We start from the raw sequence: 22,934 nt of genomic DNA, 5'->3' as shown, positions 1-22,934 counted from the left end.
ATGCTCTTATTTTCAATGGGAGCTGGCATGCTCTTATTTTCAATGGGAGCTGGCATGCTCTTATTTTCAATGGGAGCTGGCATGCTCTTATTTTCAATGGGAGCTGGCATGCTCTTATTTTCAATGGGAGCTGGCATGCTCTTATTTTCAATGGGAGCTGGCATGCTCTTATTTTCATTGGGAGCTGGCATGCTCTTATTTTCATTGGGAGCTGGCATGCTCTTATTTTCAATGGGAGCTGGCATGCTCTTATTTTCAATGGGAGCTGGCATGCTCTTATTTTCAATGGGAGATGGCATGCTCTTATTTTCAATGGGAGCTGGCATGCTCTTATTTTCAATGGGAGCTGGCATGCTCTTATTTTCAGTGGGAGCTGGCATGCTCTTATTTTCAGTGGGAGCTGGCATGCTCTTATTTTCAATGGGAGCTGGCATGCTCTTATTTTCATTGGGAGCTGGCATGCTCTTATTTTCAATGGGAGCTGGCATGCTCTTATTTTCAGTGGGAGCTGGCATGCTCTTATTTTCAGTGGGAGCTGGCATGCTCTTATTTTCAATGGGAGCTGGCATGCTCTTATTTTCAATGGGAGATGGCATGCTCTTATTTTCAATGGGAGATGGCATGCTCTTATTTTCAATGGGAGCTGGCATGCTCTTATTTTCAATGGGAGCTGGCATGCTCTTATTTTCAATGGGAGCTGGCATGCTCTTATTTTCAATGGGAGCTGGCATGCTCTTATTTTCAATGGGAGCTGGCATGCTCTTATTTTCAGTGGGAGCTGGCATGCTCTTATTTTCTTTTGACGCATCTCTCCATTTGTCTTCTGTTAAACATGCCGTGCTGTTTCAATTACTTACTGTTCTGCCTTTATCTGCGCTGACAAGAAAGCAATTATAGCACTTCACGAACATCCTCACAGTCATATTTGTGGATTTATTTATTTATTTATTTATTTATTTTCATTTTAAACACAGCTCTTGCACAATTACCTGTCAATGCATTAGATTTCCTAGATTTGCAAAGGCTGCTGTTTTGGAAATGCAGTTTTGCTCATGTCGGATGTTTATTTGTTTATGCATTTATTTTTTTTACTTGATCTGTGTCCTCGTGTCCTCATTCATTAAAGCCCAGTTTTCATCCCTCAAAATGTATTATTCTAATGGCCTACTGGTTTCTAAATCATTTAAGTAATGCTTCATTTTTTGCAAATGAATACATTACGCTGTGCCTGTAGTGGTTGCCAGAGTGAGTTTTGTTTAGCATTTGCTGTGATACTCTAGTCCACCTGCTGGAGATGTAAGTCATGCTGACATACTTTATCATGCTGATGTTATTTATATCATTGGTGTGGTATATGAGGCTTACGTTTCAGTAGACCGTTATGTCATGGTTAAAAGGTTTGGTTGTGAATGAAACATGGTTCACTTTAATAGCACGATTTGAAGATGAATACTTGCACACTTACTGGCACGCGCCAGCCAGCGATCCTGCAGAGCTGCACACAGCCTGCTTGTTATAAATGCGATTATTATTATTAAATGTCAGGCTGCATCAGTTTTCAACAGTGATGCAGCCTTTTGACATAGTAAAAAAAAAAAAAAAAAGTAGAAATAAATGGTAATGATTTCTGGTAATGATGATTCACGTCCTTAAGGGAAAATGCTGATCTTGTGAATTTAATTTAAAACAATAATAACAATAAGCTGTGGGTCAGAGCTTCATATTTCTGACAACTAGACTCAAACGAAATGCAGGGCAGTGCTTCAAGGGTTGCTTAGGCCTCCAGGAAGGCTATCGAACTTGTACTAGATAGTATTACATATTCAGTTAAAGAAAGGTCACACAGTGGACACATACATACTGTACTGATACCCTAGGGATTCTTCATCACAAATTTCAGTCTACAAATAAGTTAGGTCCTCTCATATTAACTTCCGCAGCACAGCCATGTCAAGAACGAGCACACAGCCTCTATGTATCCTGAATCACTGTAATAACAGTGACCCACACAGCAATCTGGTTCATTTTGAAGGGGAGTTCGCTGACTACTGAACCAGCCACTCCTCCTGTGCTTCGGGAGCTGTTGTTCTACAAGTCTGCACACAGGAAACCTGCACTGTGCTACCCTCGTCCTCAATGGGTTACAGAGGGTTAAGCTCGCAGAAGGCAGTCCAGATTGTAATTGAGCAGCTGCGCGGCTTTTCCTCTAGCTCCTGTGCAGCTTTGCTCAGAATCTGTATTGATTTGAACTCTGTGTTTGCGTTTCAGCCCAGGGAGTATTTAACGAAAAGTCACCTTTCGCTTGTTACTTCCAATTATACCTAATTGTAACTCAGCTACGGCTGGATTGCATTTAGCAGAAAGTTAATATAATGCCGTGTCTTTGTAAAGAATGGCGGACGGGAGCTACAGTCTCAGGTAGGTAAATATACAGTAATCTACAAATCCTACAATCAGAAAGTATTAGTCTTCTAAGTAAGAGTTCACGATATTGATTGGAAACCGTTTAGCGTTGGATCAATGGAGGGCTTTAGGACCACAGAACTTGTCTGGCTAAAGGACAGCACTGCTATGTGGGGTCATTGTCTTGCTGCTCATTGGATGCCTGCATCGACCAATAAGGTCAGAGACTGAAGGAGGGACCAGGAGATAAGAATGTGCGTGTTCCCTTTTCCAGTTTCCAGTAAACCCTGAAGGTTTTAATAACAGCACAGAGCGAGACCGTGCTTTGATAGGTGGATAACTGTCACGCAGTAGGACATCACTGATCATCTCTCTTGAGTGTTGCATGTCAACTCACAAACCCATAAAAAACACACCATTCTCCAATTTTAGGTCTTCACTTCCAAATCTAGAATATCCCCAAATTGGGTAGCTTCCCGCTTATAGGTTTCAGCTTTGGGGACAGACCTAGTATATTGTGTGTTCGGTTTATTTCTGAGTAACCATGACCTTCTAGACAAACTACCTACTAACCCTCAAGTGCCCTTGAGAATTAATAAAAACCTCTGGCATTATCTGAAATCTTAGTATACTGTCCCAAGCTGGGCCCGAATGGTATTTAATGACCTTTTATCAGGAAGCAGTGCTGTTTCCCAAGAGAATGGTCAAAATAAAATACATAGTGGATGGTGCAGTTTCTGCCTTTACCTTGCTTTGTTGAGGTGGCTGTACACTGAGCAATTTTTGTTTTTCATTTGTTTCAAGGCTGCTTAACAAGAAAAGTAACAGAATGCTATGCCTCAAGAGTTCTGCTTTACACAGAAATGTTTGTGCATGAAATTATCATATTTGCAGGCATTATAACAGCAATTGAATCCGGAGATGGACATCTCATTATTGACTCCATTATTGAATCCTGATGTGAAAAATATGAACACTGCAGGCTTTCTGACAGGAGGCTAGCTCTATTTTCTCACTTGGTTTAACCAATCAGCTTTCATTTGTCCCAGGTGAGGTACTGGCTTCCTGCTCTATTCAGAAAGTTTATTACCGTCTGGGAATGATCAACTTCCAGCGAAGTGACTGAACATCATTTACGGTGCAATGCAGGGAGTAGAATAGAAATCAAAAACTTACTAGAGAAAATAACCTTCTGACCTTGTTTAACAGAAATAAAGATCCTCTCACACTATTACCGCTTTTATCAAATTCATTTTTCTAACGTCTCAATAATCTCATTTATTGCCCAGCCAAGAATGACAACTTGGCACAGCCGGGATGTCCGAGGCCTGTTTGTTTCAACAATGGTGTATTTTCCACTGCATATTCCAGTAGATATTTATATATGGGCTGTTCCCTCACTGCCTGGTCAGTCTGTTATGTAAATGGCACCCTTGCTGTGTATTCAGTAACTTGTCAGTTGAAGCTCCCTGTAGGAAGTCAGTTCCCAGTCACAGAGAGGTAGATGGCATATGTGACAGGCTTTGACAGAGGGCTGATACAAGGCTTCAGCTGGCAAGCGCAGGACTGCACACAGGACTGATATTCCATGTGGAGCAGGCTTATAAGTGACACCTCTACATACTGCTCCATACATACTGTGTAGAACACACTGTGCTTCCACGTCCCTCAAGGAATTAGAAGCAGTGATCACTGCGGAATGGGCACATACCCCTCCGAACTCGTTCAGACATCTTGCAAACTTCTCACGTTGAATCAGTGTCGTCGCGGCTGCTCAAGGCTGCCCTATACAGTATTGACAGTGTCATAGCAGGTATGTTACTATTACTCTGTGTGTTACTATTACTCACACTATAAAACACCATAGCATATTCCCTATAGAACTGCTGTAACCCAGTGTATGCAGAGAACACACATTAACACACAGGAGCTGAACTCGGGTTTGAAAAGGGTTCCTGTTGTGCTCCCAAAATTACCTCAGAAAGCCAAATGGTGAGCAGTGATGAGAGAGAAGAATTTCATTCATGCCGAAAAAAAACAGGTATGTGAGCAGTGATGAAAGAGAAGAACTTAATTCATGCAAAAAAAAACAGGTATGTGACAGGGACGGTTGAGCTTCTGTGTGATACAAGAGAAAATTACAACGTTACAGACTTTAATGATTGATGTGGACAGTAATAAGGGAGTCCCTCGCACACACAGCTGATTTCCCTGTGGCAGACAAATAACCCACTGTTGTTTAAAAAATATAAATATATAAACTCATACCTCACTCCGGTTTTGATTGCAATGATTTCAGCGCTCATGTCTCTGGGTGTGTTCTGATTTAGTGTTCTGATTTTATGTTCTGATTTAGTGTTCTGATTTTGTGTTCTGATTTAGTGTTCTGATTTTGTGTTCTGATTTTGTGTTCTGATTTAGTGTTCTGATTTTGTGTTCTGATTTTGTGTATTTTTCTGCTGTAAATGTGATTTCTGGATGCATAATAATGAGGTTAGCTGCACGTGCCCATACAGAAGACAATGTAGTGAATATTCAGACATGACTGGTACAGGATTATGATGGAGGTCCTTTGCTTGAGAAGTGGTATTAACGATGCTAGATCATATTGGTGGTAATGACATCATAAACGTAATGTAATGGCAGGTAATGATGTGCCTCCCGCCACATTGTAATTCCATATCCCACTCACTACAAAGCAGTGAAGTTTGACTGCTAATGCGCAGGACAGGAGTTTGAAGTGAATGACCGTGACGAGCAGCGAGTCCACTTCGCAGTCTTCAGGAGATAAGGGCACTGGATTGGTTGTCGTTGTTTTCTTAACATTTCTATCACTGTTATTTGTTTTTGCTGCCACATTCCAGTAAAAGATCAATCAGGAATGCTGGCCTGCAGTTAAATCTTTGAAATCAGATTTGATAACATGTGTGTTTGCATCGGCTTATTCCTGAGCTGGACTGATTGGCCAGTGGCTTTTTAATTTGTAGTTATTTTACAGAGTTTTTATTGTGACGCGCCCTGGGAGGCTCTGCATGAGGAACTGCATTGCATTGAAGTGAATTGCATTGTGTTGTAAACGATGGCAGACTGTGACTATGTCGTCTCTCCCAGATTGCACGTACAGTAAGGATTTGTTTTAAAAGCTTTTCCTTGTTCCTAGGCTGGTCAGCAGCGCTGGTGGGAGCAGGAGATCCCAGTGAATGGGATGATCCAGAAGGGGGAGCTGATCACCTACAACCTGTCCGAACTGATCAAGCCAGAGGCGTACGAGGTGCGCCTGACCCCCATCACCAAGTTCGGAGAGGGGGACTCCACAATCAGAATGATCAAATACAGCGGTCAGTACCATGGGGGGCGGCTCTTACACCAAGCTCTTAAAATAGGGGGGGGGGGCAGCGGTACAACCAAATGTGGCAGATATCAAAGAGCATCAAATGAATGTGTGGCCATTTAAAACAAAGTATCTTCAGGACTAGAAAAATCATTACAAAAATAACAGCAAAACATTTGTTATTCAGATGTTACTCCTGTGCAATTTGATGAAAAACTTATGAATTTGTGGCAATTATTATTTTGGCGCGTTATCAGAATTTACAACAACAACGGCAGTTATAAAGCACTGAGGATGGAAACCTATCCATTCAGAATTAAGCTTGGAATGTTGGGTGACACTTTACACTAAGCGTCTCTAATTGCTGTGTATTTACAAAGTAGCTGCTTGGTGAACGCATGTGCACTGACACATCACTGCAATGTTATTATGCAGAGTTACAATGAAAGGGTTAGGGTTAGGGTTAGAGGAGGCTGTATTCAGAGTTGTAATGCAGGGCTAAGAAATGGTCGTTGCCACAAGGTGTAACCCGGAAAGCAAGCATTACGAAAACAAAAAACACTGGCGAATTCAATATAGACAATAAAACCCCTCCTTGACACACACCCGTCTTTTCATTCCTCGATGATCTTCAACATAACATTATTTTGTCATCAGTTACCTTATCAAAACTACCTGATAACGGATCTATTTTATTTAATTACTAACAGAAAAGGCTAGCTGAACATTATTCAGTTTGTTACCTGGATTATTTCTAAGTCAGCTAGAAATAGATTAGTTGAGTATTGGACGTTTATTAAAGTGATCCATAGGAAACAAAAATACCATGTATGATGTGTAAAGATTTCTGACGGACATTTTTATCCCTGTATTTATTCGGATGGGTTCTTTTACAGGTTCATTATTATAATTAGGCCAATACTGTTGTTATACAAAATAAGATTTAGTTTATTATAGCAATAATTTATGCTGGATTTGACTCATTATTGGCTACATTGTGCACATTTATAAACAGTCAAAATAAAGAAAAATGAGTAACTGCATGTTGAGATCCCCTTGTAAAATGTCAGATATAATTCCACCAGTTGAGCCAATGGCATAACTAATCACACTTTCAAAGGGTTTCATTGCTATTAAATCAGCACTAAATCAAAACATCTGTTTTTGTCGCATCACTATGCTGTTCTCAAATTTAAGATGCAGGCCATTTTTGAGAAGAAAAAATTGGTTTAAAAAGTGCGTCTTAAATTTGAAGGAATACGGTGAATGTATCCCCAAACCACTACCCCGTTCAAGCAGTCCCATTGTATATCATTCCCGCTAATTAGATTTGACCGGACTGACGGATAGCGTGATTCGGTTAGGGGAATATTAGATTTTATTTTGATTAAATATGTGTAGCTCTGCTGGAATCACAGCAATTATGAAACTAAATTAAATGTCTCTCTGTCACGGTATGGTTCAGGAGCTGAAATGAGAAATTGTACAGAGCCATCCAGCATTTCAGCATGTGTCAACCTGAAGCACAGTCCTCAGCTACGCGGTAATTGGAAGGTTGCCCTTTGAATACATCAGCATGTCAGGCTTCTTTCGCTTCAGTGACAAGAAGGGATGACCTCCTGCAAACTAAACTGTAAACAGGATATCTGCTCGAATCGGCACCCTGCACATATTGTTTGGTTTATTTGATAAAACTACACACAGATCTTTTTTCCTTCTTTTTCTGTGGGGGGCTGTAACAATTATATGACCCTTTAAAAGCAGCTGCAGTTTCTGTGTTAATGTATGGTGGCTGTAGTCGCTTGTTTAGCAACAGTGCAAGAACTGAGATGATCGCTACAATGTCTGCTTTTCTAAAGTGTCTTTACACTGACCTGGCAAGTGCACTTTTCAGAGAGGGCGCTTTGCAGCACACGGCATACACAGCGTCTATAGACAATGTATTGGAAGTAATTGGGAAATAAAGCAGACTAATAACCCAGAGGTATTGTGAGGTGGAACTGGCCTGAGATCACAAGCCTCTGTGGCAAAGTGGTTTGCAGGGTACATGTGTAGTGTAGTGATGCGGTGCGTAAAGAAGAGACAGTCAGTGATAATCCAATCAGAAAGTGATTGCATGCTGTAATCCAGGTCTGGTGACCAAACAATAAATCCCAGGTAATGCACAGCAATGTGTATTATTATGTATTTATTTCTTAGCAGACGCCCTTATCCAGGGCCACTTACAATTGTTACAAGATATCACATACAATTATATATTTTTTTTTTTACACATTATTTTTACATACAATTACCCATTTATACAGTTGGGTTTTTACTGGAGCAATCTAGGTAAAGTACCTTGCTCAAGGGTACAGCAGCAGTGCCCCCCACCTGGGATTGAACCCACGACTCTCCGGTCAAGAGTCCAGAGCCCTAACCACTACTCCACACTGCTGCCCTATTGCACTGTTGCATAAACACAGTCAAAGTACACACACACAATATACAAACACAGTCACCAGTCCTGGGTGAGTGCTGCAGTGCTCATGGTGTAAATACAGTTTATATTGTGATACAGGTGCAGTGATGTCCGGGCTAGTGCTGGCCTCTGGCGACAGCTCCGGTACGTGTTAGCCATCTACTAATAACAACAAATAGCAACAATTAGAGACAAACAAACAAAACACTCACGGTACGATAAACACAATACGGGTCCTTCCGGGTCGTTTCTGAACCATAAACAAAGGAACAGATCACGTTGCTTCGTCCCCTATTTGTACCGTCACGCATGACCCCTTGGTAAACGATTGCAGTCGCTCCTCCAATCCACGGCTGCCACATCGTTTCCCTTCCGGGTCGATGAGTTAGTGCACCGAAGCCCTGCCCCCTTTCTAGATGACGGACTTCCTTTTAACCCTGGGAATGAAGTGTCAGGCCAACCAGTCCAGGGTGCACTGTTCCTGTTCCTGTTGCCCTCACAGGTCGGGAGGGAGATTTACCACCAAGAATCATTCTATTTCTGTCACAGCCTTTTAAACAGACGCAAAACACAAAAGGGCTTTTGATCGCGGCAGATCCGTTTGGGAGCCAAACATCTGATCCAGAAAAGCAAGATTTCAATTGCACATGCGGCTGCTGAGCTCCTGGCACATTCCGTCTGAATTGCTGTAATTGTAAACATATAAATAATGAGAGCAGCGAATGCATGTTAATTACAGTTTGTGCTAATGCTGTGTGCTTTGCCAGATAACAAACAGCTGCTCGTATTGCAGCTTCAGCAGGGTTTAGGGGGGGGGGGGGGGGGGGGGGGGTTGGTTTCATAAACAGTGGTGTGGAGTAGAGGCTGCCTTGAGTATAATACATGAGTGAATGCCAAATAACTCTTCCTGTTTCTTATGTACCTTTGTTAATGATTTTATTACTTTCTATATTCCATCATTTATATTACACCTTGATTCTAACTTTCATTTGTGTTTTGAAAATGCAGCTCACATAGTGTCCTATGTAATTCAATGGAATAGAAATATTAAATATAGAAATATATTTGGTTGTAGATGTAGTGCTTCAAAAATGTGATTTCCATAGTAGCTAAGTGAAGGGAACTGCAGAGCAAATGCAATAAATAAATAATCACTTCCATGATGATTATCATGGTTTTGTGTTTGGGCACACCTTTGCTAAATGCTTATATTTTGCCCCCTTTCTATTGGCCAAAAAAATAAAAGGGCCATGTGGTAGTTGACACCTGTCACCTTTTTAATGTAAATTGTGGTCCTGAAAATGTCACTTTTCAACACAAGCTTTCTGATCTCCAAAAACTTTGATGCAGGAGATCCGTTTAAGATGACTACATGTAATGGACCAACCCATGCAAAGGATTAACAAAGCACCAAAATCAACTTCAAAAAGAAGAGGCGATGTGATCTCATCCTGCCTGTCATCACACTCCATTGACCTCTAATGAATAAACATGATTCCGTTCCTTTTAAACAGGCATATCTATTAGTGCCAAGAATCTTCCCCTTCCTATGCAAAGATATTCACACAAATGCTTTATCAGAAGCATATTAATGCAGTTACATGTGAATTAAATCACTTTTCTTTAAATTACTCACCACATTAGGTGGCGGTATCTGCTGTGTTTCTCTGTGTAAACATGAGCACTTACATTAAGAGACTGAAGTGAAGAGCCATTCGGAAGTCATTAAATGAGTGATTTATTAGATTACGCTGCCAGATTTTTTAGTATGCACTGAATACCTCTGGCACATGGCCTTACCCTTCTTGAGCACCCCTGTGTCACTCAATTGTGTCAGCAGGGATTGGCAGCCATCAGAAGAGGCCAGGAACTCACCCACCACCCACAGAACAGGAGTGTTCCATAACACCAAAAACGGGCTGTAAGGATGTTCTGCATTGATTTTACCTGTGATTGAATTCAAGCTCCCTTTGAAGTAGTTATCAGCCAGTTGGTTTTGAGTGCACTACCTCATATCACTCTCAGATTACACTTCAAGACAAAGCTGCTCTGTATTCCACCCTTTGTGCCATAATGTACCTCCAATGACTCAAGTGTTTGAATGCAGTGCCATTGCCAGTCTCTGCTTCCTTGTAATGGGTGTGATCATTGATAAGCACACACCACTAACGTGTAAAGCTAGTAATAGAATACAAACAGGGCAGCGAGCTCCGGTCTCAGTAGGATGGACTCCTGAGTTCTGGACACTGGGTTGCGTCACCCTTTATACATAAAAGAGTTTCATCCCTCAAGCACAAGACATGCACAGCATTTGAAATACAAACATTATCCATATATGGTTGTTAATAAGTAGTTTAATTAATTGCTACATGTGTAGCTCTCAGCAATATGTTATTATTAAGCAGATAATATGCAGATAAGAAGCAGATAATATACCGTGAGAATGGAAGACAGGACGGCATGACTCCAGTTGTTTTCGTTCTTGCATGATAAGTTTTCGCCGGTGTTCTGGGTTTCTGTGAGATTCTCCCTGCTTATCTCATGCCCCTGACACAGTAAGCTCAGAATAGACACTGTCAAAACTGCACTCACTCCTGACACACAAGAAGAAGAAAAGACAGAAATTGATACAAAAATCCTACACTGTTACAGGTTTTTCTATAAACCCTTCACTGTGCAGTTTACGATTATTATAAAATAATCTTACATCATTGTAACCATGAGATGGTTCATGGGGCAGGAGCAAAGGGCTCCTCCCCATCCTATCTTAAACCCTAGTTCAAGCACTCCTCCCTGTTTTTACCCCTCCATCCTCCCCTCTGGGGGTCAGGGGAAGCTTGCTACCCCGACGAGGCTGGACCACGCCGGCCTCACCCCCTCCAGGGTGGCTGTCAGCGAGACAGCGAGACCCCCGGCTAAAGCTCCAGCCCAGCTAAATACACAAGTACCAACCCCCCGCCTGACCCATCGCAGTCATTGCTCCTGCCCAGTGAGTGAGTATAGGAAATCCAATGCAGGCTCTCCACAAACTAACCTTTTTTTTGTTTATTTTACAGCTCCAATGAATCCCCACTTAAGTAAGTATCCATTGCATTCCTTTTTATTCTGTGCTTGTTATTATTATTATTTATTTCTTAGCAGACGCCCTTATCCAGGGCGACTTACGATTGTTATATCCTTTGTAAAATGTGGCTCTACAGGACCGCAGCTACCTTCTATTGCATTAAAGACAACACACAACGTTGCTTACCTATTTTGTTTCAAAATCATGAATTCTTCCAAATGCGAAAGCATGAGCTTCCATTGCACGTGCTCAGACGTAAATCAAAGCGATGGTGTAATCCTCCTGTTGCGCAGATGATAAATGCTTTGCCTTTTGCTTGGGAATTAATGTAAAATCCCTATTTGGGACATGCTGAGCAGAAAAAAATATATCTTGCCTACAGGCAACAAACAGGCAGCAACGCTAGGTTTTCCTAGCATGGCGGTAACTGCAAATTACTACATCTTCCTATTCGAGATAGAACAAGCCTCTGAGATTCAGTTCCATCTGAGCTTGTTAAGGGGTCTAATTGACTTACATGGCAGCAGTGTTGAACCCATTTAAACCCTTGAACTTGCTGAGCAACAGCAAGAAAGGCTTAGAAAAAACAGAACTATCACCAGCCGGCTGGTATATTTTTAAAAGAAACAGAAAAAAAATAGGTTTTGGATCTTTTGACAAAAAAAACAACTACTCCAAGCTAGAACTCACAGTTGACATTTGAAAACTTTGAATCAATGTCCATGCAAATGAACGACTTGTTGGTTTACAACGGCTGTGAGATGTGCAATGAGATATTGAGAATGTAATCTGCAAGCTTCTTGTTCAGAGCTAGGCAGGGCTGGGGGCAACGGTATGAATATAATAACAATTAACAATATAATAGTAAATTATATTAACAATAAACGGCAATTAACAATATAACAATAAACGGTGCACCCTTTAGGCTGAGACTGAGCCACTTAGTTGGCACCTATGGACTGAATGCTGGCAGATTCGGTATGATTCTGCTTCCAGGTTTGGGCACACCACTAGCTAGTTAGTGTCTTAATTCACATTTACACCCAGAGGCAACTAGATTGTATCTAATGTGCAGAAGAAATATCTTGCTAGATACTGTAGTAACTACTTACAGTACTTAAAAGACTTGGATAACTCAGCGTGTAACTGCACTGATGAGCTTCAATTCCCTTTAATACTATTAGCAGATCCACGAAGAGTTTCCTTTAATAAAATGTGAATTCACTGTGGTTATCCTTAGCATTTCTAAGAATCGCTATTTCGTTAACAGGGAACTTTCACTGTGGATTTGAAGAGGACCCCATCTGCATGTTCACGCAAGAAAAGTCGGATAATTTTGATTGGACCCGTCAGAGTGCTTCAACCAGAGACACAAAGTATACGCCTAACACAGGCCCCACCACCGACAGAAGTGGGTCCAAACAGGGTGAGTACAGGGAGAGACTTGCCAAGTGTCTGTGCTGTCCCTTAAAGCTGAGGGAACACAGAGCTGTGCTTGGAACATGGTTTCAGGAGACTAGGTTTCAGGCCACTGCATGGCACACCAGGAGAGACTTGGGGTTTAATACAGCAAATTGGGCTTTGTTACAGTAATAAAATATGAGCTAATGTTAAACAGGATCCAGCAGCCCTAGTGACTGACATCAAATGATTTTGTTCGAGGACATACTCTGAGCTGCGGACTGTTCTTCAAACATTCAAACGACTGACCTACCCGTGCCCTCGGAAGTGGGTTTTTTTTTTGCTAAATAAATTGGAGTGGGAGCCAAGCTGCATGGTGGAGTAAAACTCAATCATTCCCCAGGAGTAGGATATCTTCTTGTATTATTTAGATACACTGCAGTATAATTTAATACGGACACAAAGGGTTCTGCAGTTTGCAATTTCAACCTTCAAAAAGAAAAAAATCCTTGAAGGAGCTCTTCTAAATAATTGAAAAATTACATTTTGTTTCAAGGATTATGGCAAAAGCTCTCGTCACAACACAACCTGACCTACACATCGTTTAAAATGTCCTTGGTATCGCTTTAAAAAAAACAAGTTTCGATGCCTTGCCCAAGTTGTAGAGTCTGCATTGTGTTCTCGTTGTATAAACTGGTATTTTTTATAATCTTCATGTTAATCACACATCATTTCTTATTTGTTTAATATCCCATCAAGTGCATGGTTTCTATAATCCTCTATGGTTGTTTCCACTTAGGTCATTATTTACCAGGCGTGCAAACTAAAATCTAAACTATTGCAATTTTCAGTTCTTACAATCTCAAAAATCTGCTCCAGGACCTTTTCTCGCAGTGCACCTTCATGCAGAGGATTGAGATTTCTACAACACTGAACTCACTGTTCAGCTGCAGACGCGTCACCTAGCCAGCCAGTCTACAGTGGATGGAAATTGCTGATTGCATGAATAACACCCAGGGCCCGGTTTATTAAGTTATTGATTTGTTTCCTTTGCAGTTAGGTTCCAGTGAGATGAAAAAAAAAAATAACCAACCGTAAAGTGCACAAAATTATTTTCTTAAGCAGTCAGTGGTCTCTCTAAAGGGAGGGGCGTTGAAATGTATTTCTATGACAAGAGCTCGCCAGATAAAGGGATGGCTATCTCCCTGAATCTCCTTGCTGCAGTTTTATTGCACTTCAGTTGAGTCGGTGTCGATGATTGCTTTTTCAGTGGACGATGCTGGACCTCAATCACGATAAATTCCACTCTGCTTTTGTTCTGTTAATGAATCTTACTTACGGTTCTCCTCAGGAGATTGTATTAATTGAAATTGGGCCTGAATGACCCTGCAATAGCTCTGATTGACCATGCAAGAAGAAAAAGTCTCACTGTATTTATGAACTGCAGATTGACCTCTTCAGAAGAATTCCACGAACCAGTCCTCAGAATAGCCAGAAGTGAAAGTTGCTGTTGCTTCCTGATACCAAACCACTTATCATGCTGGAGCCCTGTTTAACGCCAATACAATCTGACAATGCGATCTGTCCCGAACAAAAAAGAAGAAAAAGATACTGTACTGAATACTGTATAATTTGTTTTCCAAATCGTATTCAAATTTCAGTATCTGCATAACCTTGGCAGGCACTTGTACTTGCCTAGGAATGGTGACTGTTACGTGTTTGTGTTACTGTTTGAAAAAGGAGTAGCGTGAAGCAGTGAAAAACACTGTGCACCTGGAAGCACCCACTAACTGCAGTGCCCAGGATAATAACCTCTTCACTTACACAGCAGCGATGTGGACGCTCATCTACATCTTCATGATGAGTTTCCAGCTTGTAAGGCTGAGTATGGCTCAGAATTCACAACCCTCAAACGCACAAGGGCAGAGTGCAGGCCTGCTACTGTGAAGAACCACTACTCTGGTTCCAACTAAAGGGGTTCTGTTGTACTGACAATCATCCTCAAAGTCTTCAAGCCTCCGGGCTTCCCGCAGATAAGAAGAAAATATATCATTACCGGGTTTCGCCGCGGGTGTGCTGCTGCAATTTATCACTCCCCTACCTTTCCTGGCTGCAGCTTTATTAAACTCGCCAGAGGAACATGATGGGATTTTCATTGATTTATTCAAAAGACACTGTTGCTGAGCTGGGGTTTTTTCTCTCTCTCTCTCTCACACACATTGTGTGTTTGAGTATTGTTTAACCATTTGTTGCGCACATTGATTACCAATCTGTTAAATATATTCTTACCCCCACGATGTACACAAGCAATATGTGATCCAAAGTATGAAACAAAACACTCAGAAATACACTGTATTTAATAGTCTTGCTGCTCGGTTACCAACACTTGAAAGCCACAGTTATAGGATGGTGCTAACCAATGCATGAAGTACTGTAGCTGCTATTCAAGCCCTGAACCTTATTGAAAGAAAATGACTTAGCTTGAAGTGAGCCCCACTTTGGGCATGAAGGGGGTAATTATGACTGGAGATCAGCTAGACATAGTTAATCTACAGACATGTCAAGAGTGACATACAGAATACTCAACTGAGGGGTAAACCTTATGGGTTTTGTCAAAACAGAAAAGACATTACCCTGTATACTCTGTATATAAAATATGAGCAGCGACCATTGCAACAATTGCAGCCTGGCCCATGCAAAAAAGGTCAAACTTATCAGAAGCTAGTGCCGCATTTCCATCTTACTCTGGGGCCAACTTGAAAGCAATTTTAAATCAGTCCTGGAGATCAAACCGATTTGACTGGGACTCTGTCAGCCCCAGTTAGGATTGTAGACTGGTAGAAGCACATCTCTCCAACTCGCACTTCCATAGGGAGCTGCCTAATGAGTCGCCGCTGTGAAGAGTGATAGTTTTAAAAGCCTGGACTGCAGAAACAGAAACCGCATGTAGGCAGAATAGAGGGCTGTTAATGATCATAGTATTGGGAAATATTGGAGATAGGCAAATTCATTTATAATTGAAAATAGACTGAAAAAAAAGCTTTTTTTTGCCAAGGATACTTGTCATTAATCCTCGATAGCTTACTGTGCCACAGTTACAGAAGCTCATCCTTCTCATGTCCATTACATTCACATAAACTCCTATCCTGTTCTGTTGCAGGCTTCTACATGTACATTGAGACTTCTCGGCCCAGACTGGAGGGTGAAAAGGCGCGACTGATGACCCCTACCTTCAATGTAGCCCCCAAAAACCCCTACGGAGCCACCAACTCAGCATACTGCTTCAGCTTCTACTACCACATGTACGGAAAGCATATAGGTATGTGGAAGGATGTCTTCAATAGTGAAAGGACTTGAGGTATGAATCTGATGGTGCTGGTTTGGTATGGCTGAATGTAACTGCATATGTAAAATGGCTAGTCAGCTGAATTTCTGAATTTCGGGTGTGGTTTTAGAAATGACTGCTGTAATATTGGTCACCTCCATACCTGCATCTAGCAGATCTTTGAGTTAGGAAATCAGAAGTGATAGAAATTACAGGTACCGTATGAAGTAACATTTATATTTCCTGGAATATTTAGTGAGCCGAAACAACAACAGAGAGAATGATGGAGAACATGCTAGGATAATAAACAGGCATGAAAGGGAATATAAGGAAAGCGTGGATGGCATATCCCTTTAAGGTTGTTCTGTAATTTTTCGGCCGCTGTATTTTTCTCATCCCCTCTGCGCTGTTCATTTACCTGCAGCCTTGTTTATTACTCTGGGGGTTGGCGTTTTCCAAGTCTCGCAGGACGCTGCCCTGTGTGTCTGACAGCTCATGGGGAATAGGAGATTGCTCTCTACAAGATGACATTTACGGGGGGCAGCCGAGACGTGAACATCAAAGCGTCCTCTGATCGTCACTGCTGAGACAGCCGGCACCATCAAAGGCAGTTTAGTTAGAGATGCTTTTTTTTCTCTTCTTGAACTCAGAGGAAGATTCGCTGCTCCTGCACTAGAGCTTGCTGTAATTGGCACGAGCAGTGGGCACATGACCACGCCGCTTGGTGTAAGGAAGTCTATCCTGCCATCAGTGGCTAAACCCTGTTAAGAGTTGAAAGACTCAATCCCCATCTGCACTCCAAACTGCACTCGAGTCCTGGCAGGAGACCTGAACTGATACAGCGGTATCATGCTGGCTCGGGTAGTTATCCTGCGCAATAGATTTCACTGAACGAGAGGTCCTGCGCAAGCATCCACAAGCACATAGTCACACACACAGCAACTGTAAAGGGTCTTGCCCATTCAAGGCATTTGTTAAAAAGTCACTCAATACATTAAAAAAAAAGAGTGCAGGCACATTAGTTAAATATTTGTGCGAGTTTACCAGGTTATAGCTGATTGTACACCGGAGCGTTCATAGGATGGGAGGACTGCATGATATTAGTTTGAGGAAGGCTAGTGCAAAATCAGTTTAGCTATCATGTTCACCATGTACAGTGTGACAGACAAACTGACACGAGGTGCCTGAAACTGACACGTTGCCATTGAGTGTTTCTTTTTGCACTGCAATTGAGTGAGCAGCTGCTTAAAACTGTTAATTTAGTAATTAAACATGCTGTTGCATTGTTACTACACAGTGATATATGTCATTACATTGTTATTAAGAGACGTTAGGAGACATGTAATGTAAAGTTCAACCCAAAGAATTCCCCTTTTTTTTGCACCAAAAGATTGAAGGTTGAATATCATTGCTAGTCTGTGTAGACTCTGTTTCGTTTTGATTTCCATATAATGCTCTCTGTAGTCTGAGGGCATTGCTTCTAGCTGGGTATTATTATTATTATTATTATTATTATTATTATTATTATTATTATTATTATTATTATTATTATTATTATTATTATTATTATTATTTATTTATTTATTTATTTATTTATTTATTTATTTATTTATATTTGAATGACTTGGCAATCTTCAAATTTGCAGTTAGAATCTGGTGGATAATATATTCATAATAAATATTACTGGTACTGGTGCCAGTGCTAAATGGAGCTAGAACATGGATGTATTCTAAAAACGTAGTCACCACTCCTTTAAGATTTCTGTTCTTTCTTTTCCTCTCCTTGAAGGTACTTTGAATGCATATCTACGTCTGAAAGGCCAGACCACAGTAGACAGCCCGGTGTGGGCGCTGAGTGGGAACCAAGGCGAGCACTGGAGACTGGCCACCGCGAATATCCACCCCAACACCTCCTTTCAGGCAAGTGCCGTTCTCCCTGCAGTGTCAGGAACAGAACAAACTCGACAGGAAGATAGGAACAGTCTGTATTCTAATTAGGTCATTGCCATCTATAACTGTTAAACACTCCATGGGACTACATTTAGAAATACTAAAAGAGAAAACGTGATCAATTCAATGACAGACGTTCCGACTGCAGTACAAATCTTTTACAATGTCTACAAGCGTTGAAAAGGGATTCTAGTGGAAACATTTGTTGTTGAAGTTTCTTTTAGTATCCCCTATTAGGTAATTGATCAGACTTGCCTAGTAGCAGTACACAGTGGTCCTGCGTTATTAAAAGCTCACTATATTAGTAATACACAATTTTAGATATACTGTACATACTTTAGTATAACTTAGAAGAAATGTTCTAGCCAGAAAAGCTGTGAATAAAACTGTAGTTAATGAAGATAATGCTGAGCCAGGATTTAAAACCATAATATACAGTTTATGATAAACATGCTGAGCAAAGAGAAAAATTGTCCTTTTTTTCCCTTTGGAAAAAGTTTAATATCGCTGTAACATAAAATCCAATGTGACTCGCCCGTCCCAATCATCGTAATGAGGTTTATAAAAGAGGACCCATGTACAAAGGGCTTTTGCCATTCAAAAGCATCCATCCGTGAAATGTTGGCTGTTCCATTCTGAGTCCTATAATTATAAGGGATTCAGACTTCAAGAAGCTGAAAAGAAGCCAGGAAAGATTAGGAAATTGTCTTTCTGTTCCCAGTTGTAAATTACTTAACAGTCACCAGTCACTAAGGTGACATATAAAACAAATGGGGTTACAGGCACACGGCCCGCTCCAGGAATAGCTAATCTTATTTGACTCCCCTGATGGGACAACACATTTATATCCTGAGCGAGCTCCCAGTGGGATGTACGAGCAACAAGAGTGTGGCTAAAGAGCAGTGTTGATGTTGTAGAATCAAAGACTAACACCAGGAGCACACTGTCTTAAAAAGACTTTCATGATGCTTTCATAGTACAATGCCCATGCATTGTGAATTCCCCATATGGAGGCTGCATTGCTGAATCCACATGGATCCTGTTGGATTAAAAGCTTGGTAGAGAGCCGACTGTAACAAGCAGTGATGCACTGCCGTTACAGATTCTGCCCTGTCTCCTGTCGGGGAAGTGAGATCAGAATGCAGACGAGCCCGGCTCTTTTGCATGGTGGTAAGGACACTCGCTTGGGTACGCAGGGTTGCTGGTTTGTGCCCAGCCTCCGCCCTGTTACTCAAGGATCAGGCTAGTAAACTGCATTAGAAGAGCACGCTGAAGAGAAGAATCGCATTGCATCATCAGAAACCAAGCTGTTGAATTACAATGTGTTAACCTACATGTTGATGCCCCTCCCCCAACACCTCTCTTCATTTTACACATGATCATCAATAAAGAAATGTGTCTGACCAATAATGTACATTCTTGCAGATAATCTTTGAAGGCATTCGAGGTCCTGGTATAGAAGGAGACATTGCCATAGATGATGTGTCTCTCATGGAAGGGGAGTGTATGAAAGCAGACGAGCCGAGTAAGTGATGCAGATTAATAAGAAACGACACACCTGGGTCTGTGGGACAGGAGCTCAAGGACTCAAGATATTTGATCATAGATGATGAAAATCTTGTACAGCGTGCTGTCAGAGTCCCAGTTCAATCTTTGTTGATATAGGTCTGCTACTGATGGAAACGAAAAAGGAGATCGGTTTCAGCGCATCCCGGTAGCTTAAGTTGTTTGTCATACCTGATTTGTATTTTCCTTCTAATAAAAGAACCAGAATGCAATGCATGTAGGCCTGTAGTGTATCATGCTAATCAATCCAGCTCCTTTCAGCCGCAATGTTAAGCACATGTTAGCCATCCATAATTATAACATACAATCATTAACCCTGGGGCTAAAACTTAGATGAAAAGTCAAGCAGACAAGTGTTTCAGCAGATTCCTTCTAACTGTTGTGGTGATTATCTGTTGACAGCCTAGGTGTAAATTTCCCCTGTCGCTGTGATTAAGTGCATGTGAATGGTAAGCATGAGTAATGGACTGACAGAACAATCCGTGTCTTTTCCTCAGACGTCGCTGGGGTATCTGCCTGCTCTCCTGGTGGATCGCATATATGGCAGCTACCAGTCGCCCTACTCCTGGCTCTGTATAGCCATCGAAGGTGACCTTTCACAGGCAGAGGCTACAGAAAGATTCATCAGGCATTGGCATGACGAAGGAGTCTTTGTACTTGGACCTTCATAATAAAATTACCAAAGATTCATCCGCTGAACTGCTGAGGGGAACAGAAAAGCACCTAGGGTACCCGAGGGAGCAAAAACAAACAAACAAACAAACAAACAGAAAGGAAGAATAAAAAAGATAAAAGCCACTTATTTTTTAATAAAATATATGCAGAAGATGCTCCCAAGGGCAGAATGGAGAGCTGTTTATGTGACGTTTTGGTTGTTTCTGAAATAATGGCTGGGCAAGTCTGGATTGTTTTTATATCAAGGAGAGAGACTGATAAAGATTGGAAATTCCAGTAAAGCACAAAGACATGGCTGTTTTTTTTTGTTCCATCATGTCAAAATCACTTGTTGCCAAGAAATCAAATGGATTGCTGAAAAAAAAACAGGATACAGAAAGTGTTGTCAATTACTCCCCTATACCAAGGCATTGTCAAGAAAGAGTGAATTCTGCTCGCACATCTGTGGCTCTCGGATTCTAGCTGACAATATCCAATACTCCAAGATTTGTGTAGCATTCTGTTCCTTCTTTCTTTGTATCCCCATGCAACCTACAATGACCCAACACTGACAACCCCAGAAACCCTTGCCTTTCACTCTTAGCATAGCTTCACAAAAAAAAAAAAAAAGATAATTTCTTCTGCCTCTCCTGCATGATTGGCTGTCCACTGTACCCCAAAACTGGGCCCACGTTATTTTATTGGTCTTATTGAAATCTGCTTGTGTGTTGTGGAACAGGGGGTGTCTGTTTTACATCATTAACACTTCCCTGCTACCAGTCCTACATCCGCCATAGGAATGTGAGCCACCATCTGCCATGAACCAAGTGCCTTTAAATTTTAAATAAGCCTGAAAATAAAATAAAAGTATATATAAAGATAAATATTTGCACCACTCCTGGTGGGGCTATTTTGTACACAGTCGACAGCCTACCTGTGCTGTTTAAAGGTAGTAATAATAAAAATAAAAAAAAAAGATTAATAAAAAATTGTATTAATGACCCGGAGCAGTCCCTCCATAGCTTCTGAAGAAGAAAAGAAATGAAAATGCTACCTAAGTCGTCCTGGATGGGATATTTGTTATAGTCTTCAAGGCAGCCATGGCCTTTGAGCAAGCAATCCTCTTTGAATTAAAAAAAAAAAAGAAGAAAAAAATAGTTCTGTACCGAGACTGTAAATTGGAAGCAGTGCTTTGAGTGGGGTTACTGAGCATGAGCGGAATGACCAGTACAAAGGTGTCTGGAGAGGCGAGCACAGCAAAGGAGAGCAAAGCCTGTGATTGATGCCCTTATTTAGAGGAGTAGTCTCCATTCCAGATCGAGGCGGCCCTAGGCGTGCAAAAAACAAACCCCAGTATGGAACTGCAGTGCAATGGGAATGTGTTTCTGTGTCCGGACTGTTCGGAGCGAGGCGCCGTCCTGAGGCTGAGGATTGGGAAGGATGACTTGTGGGCTCCTTGCCTCTGCCCGTTTTTGTCAAAACTTTCTGAACAAAATTAAAACAAAAAAAAAATATTTTATTACCTTAGCTGGAGTGTAATATTACTTTTACACAAAATTAAGAAACTGTAAAGAATGACTTGGAGCTACCTGAGACCATACAATACCTTGACCAGCTGGTTTTAGAAATGTATTGTGAATCTCCCTTTTATCCTTGATTATGATGACATTTAAAGACTTTTCTTTTTTTTGGCTTAAATTATCTGACCTTTTAACTTCATATAACAGACTTTCATTTCGTTTTCTTTCAGGAAGATGTACTTGTCCTTCTTGACTCCCTTGCATTTAAAACAGAACCAGAAAAACTGATATGCAAATAAATGGGTAAATCAATAATTTAAAATAAGTTCTATAGGTAACCTTTGTGACTATTCATACACAAAAAGCACAAGATGTAATAATAATAAAAATCATAATGCAGAGGCTTGATTTTTTCTTTTTATTATTCTGTAGAAATACTTTGAAAAGAAAAAAAAAACCTTGCAACTTCAAAAAAAAAAAAAAAAAGATTTTACATCCGTGTTCAATAAAGCTCTTTTCAGGTAAGATGAGACAGATTGCATGTGTGCTTGCTGTTTTAAACAAGTCTGATTACAACAGGCATTTGCATAAGGAACACCCCCAGACGACAATGACATGTTTGATTAGTTGTGCTTACCTTTGATGTGTTCAGGATTGAGAAGCTGTCCTGTCTTGATATGTTCAGGATTGAGAATCTCTCCTGTCTTGATATGTTCAGGATTGAGAAGCTCCCCTGTCTTGATGTGTTCAGGATTGAGAAGCTCCCCTGTCTTGATGTGTTCAGGATTGAGAATCTCTCCTGTCTTGATGTGTTCAGGATTGAGAAGCTCTCCTGTCTTGATGTGTTCAGGATTGAGAAGCTCCCCTGTCTTGATGTGTTCAGGATTGAGAATCTCTCCTGTCTTGATATGTTCAGGATTGAGAATCTCTCCTGTCTTGATGTGTTCAGGATTGAGAAGCTCTCCTGTCTTGATGTGTTCAGGATTGAGAAGCTCCCCTGTCTTGATGTGTTCAGGATTGAGAAGCTGTCCTGTCTTGATGTGTTCAGGATTGAGAATCTCTCCTGTCTTGATATGTTCAGGATTGAGAAGCTCCCCTGTCTTGATGTGTTCAGGATTGAGAAGCTGTCCTGTCTTGATGTGTTCAGGATTGAGAAGCTGTCCTGTCTTGATGTGTTCAGTATTGAGAAGCTCCCCTGTCTTGATGTGTTCAGGATTGAGAAGCTCCCCTGTCTTGATGTGTTCAGGATTGAGAAGCTC

At 41.1% G+C, this 22,934-nt stretch overlaps 1 protein-coding gene across 2 annotated transcripts in view; it reads left to right on the top strand.

Annotated features, from left to right (window-relative positions):
* Positions 1-22,076, top strand: part of LOC131698700 (MAM domain-containing glycosylphosphatidylinositol anchor protein 2) — a 130,171-nt gene extending 108,095 nt beyond the window's left edge. Inside the window, exons 11-16 of one of the 2 annotated variants that reach the window (XR_009307722.1) lie at positions 5,564-5,741; positions 11,252-11,272; positions 12,530-12,685; positions 15,821-15,979; positions 17,775-19,460; positions 19,999-22,076. Coding sequence is in view for 1 of the 2 variants with exons in the window: in XM_058992061.1 (XP_058848044.1) it covers positions 5,564-5,741; positions 11,252-11,272; positions 12,530-12,685; positions 15,821-15,979; positions 17,775-17,905; positions 19,361-19,468 (753 nt within the window). In the remaining variant the exon portion in view is untranslated. Of the gene's footprint in view, positions 1-5,563; positions 5,742-11,251; positions 11,273-12,529; positions 12,686-15,820; positions 15,980-17,774; positions 19,469-19,998 lie in introns of those variants that run through there. The other variant, XM_058992061.1, reaches the window with a different exon arrangement.
* The last annotated feature ends 858 nt before the right edge of the window (positions 22,077-22,934 follow it).

The sequence above is a fragment of the Acipenser ruthenus genome, chromosome 18, assembly GCF_902713425.1.
Source record: "Acipenser ruthenus chromosome 18, fAciRut3.2 maternal haplotype, whole genome shotgun sequence".
NCBI classification, from domain to species: Eukaryota; Metazoa; Chordata; class Actinopteri; order Acipenseriformes; family Acipenseridae; genus Acipenser; species Acipenser ruthenus.
This window is presented reverse-complemented; position numbering and strand designations above follow the sequence as displayed.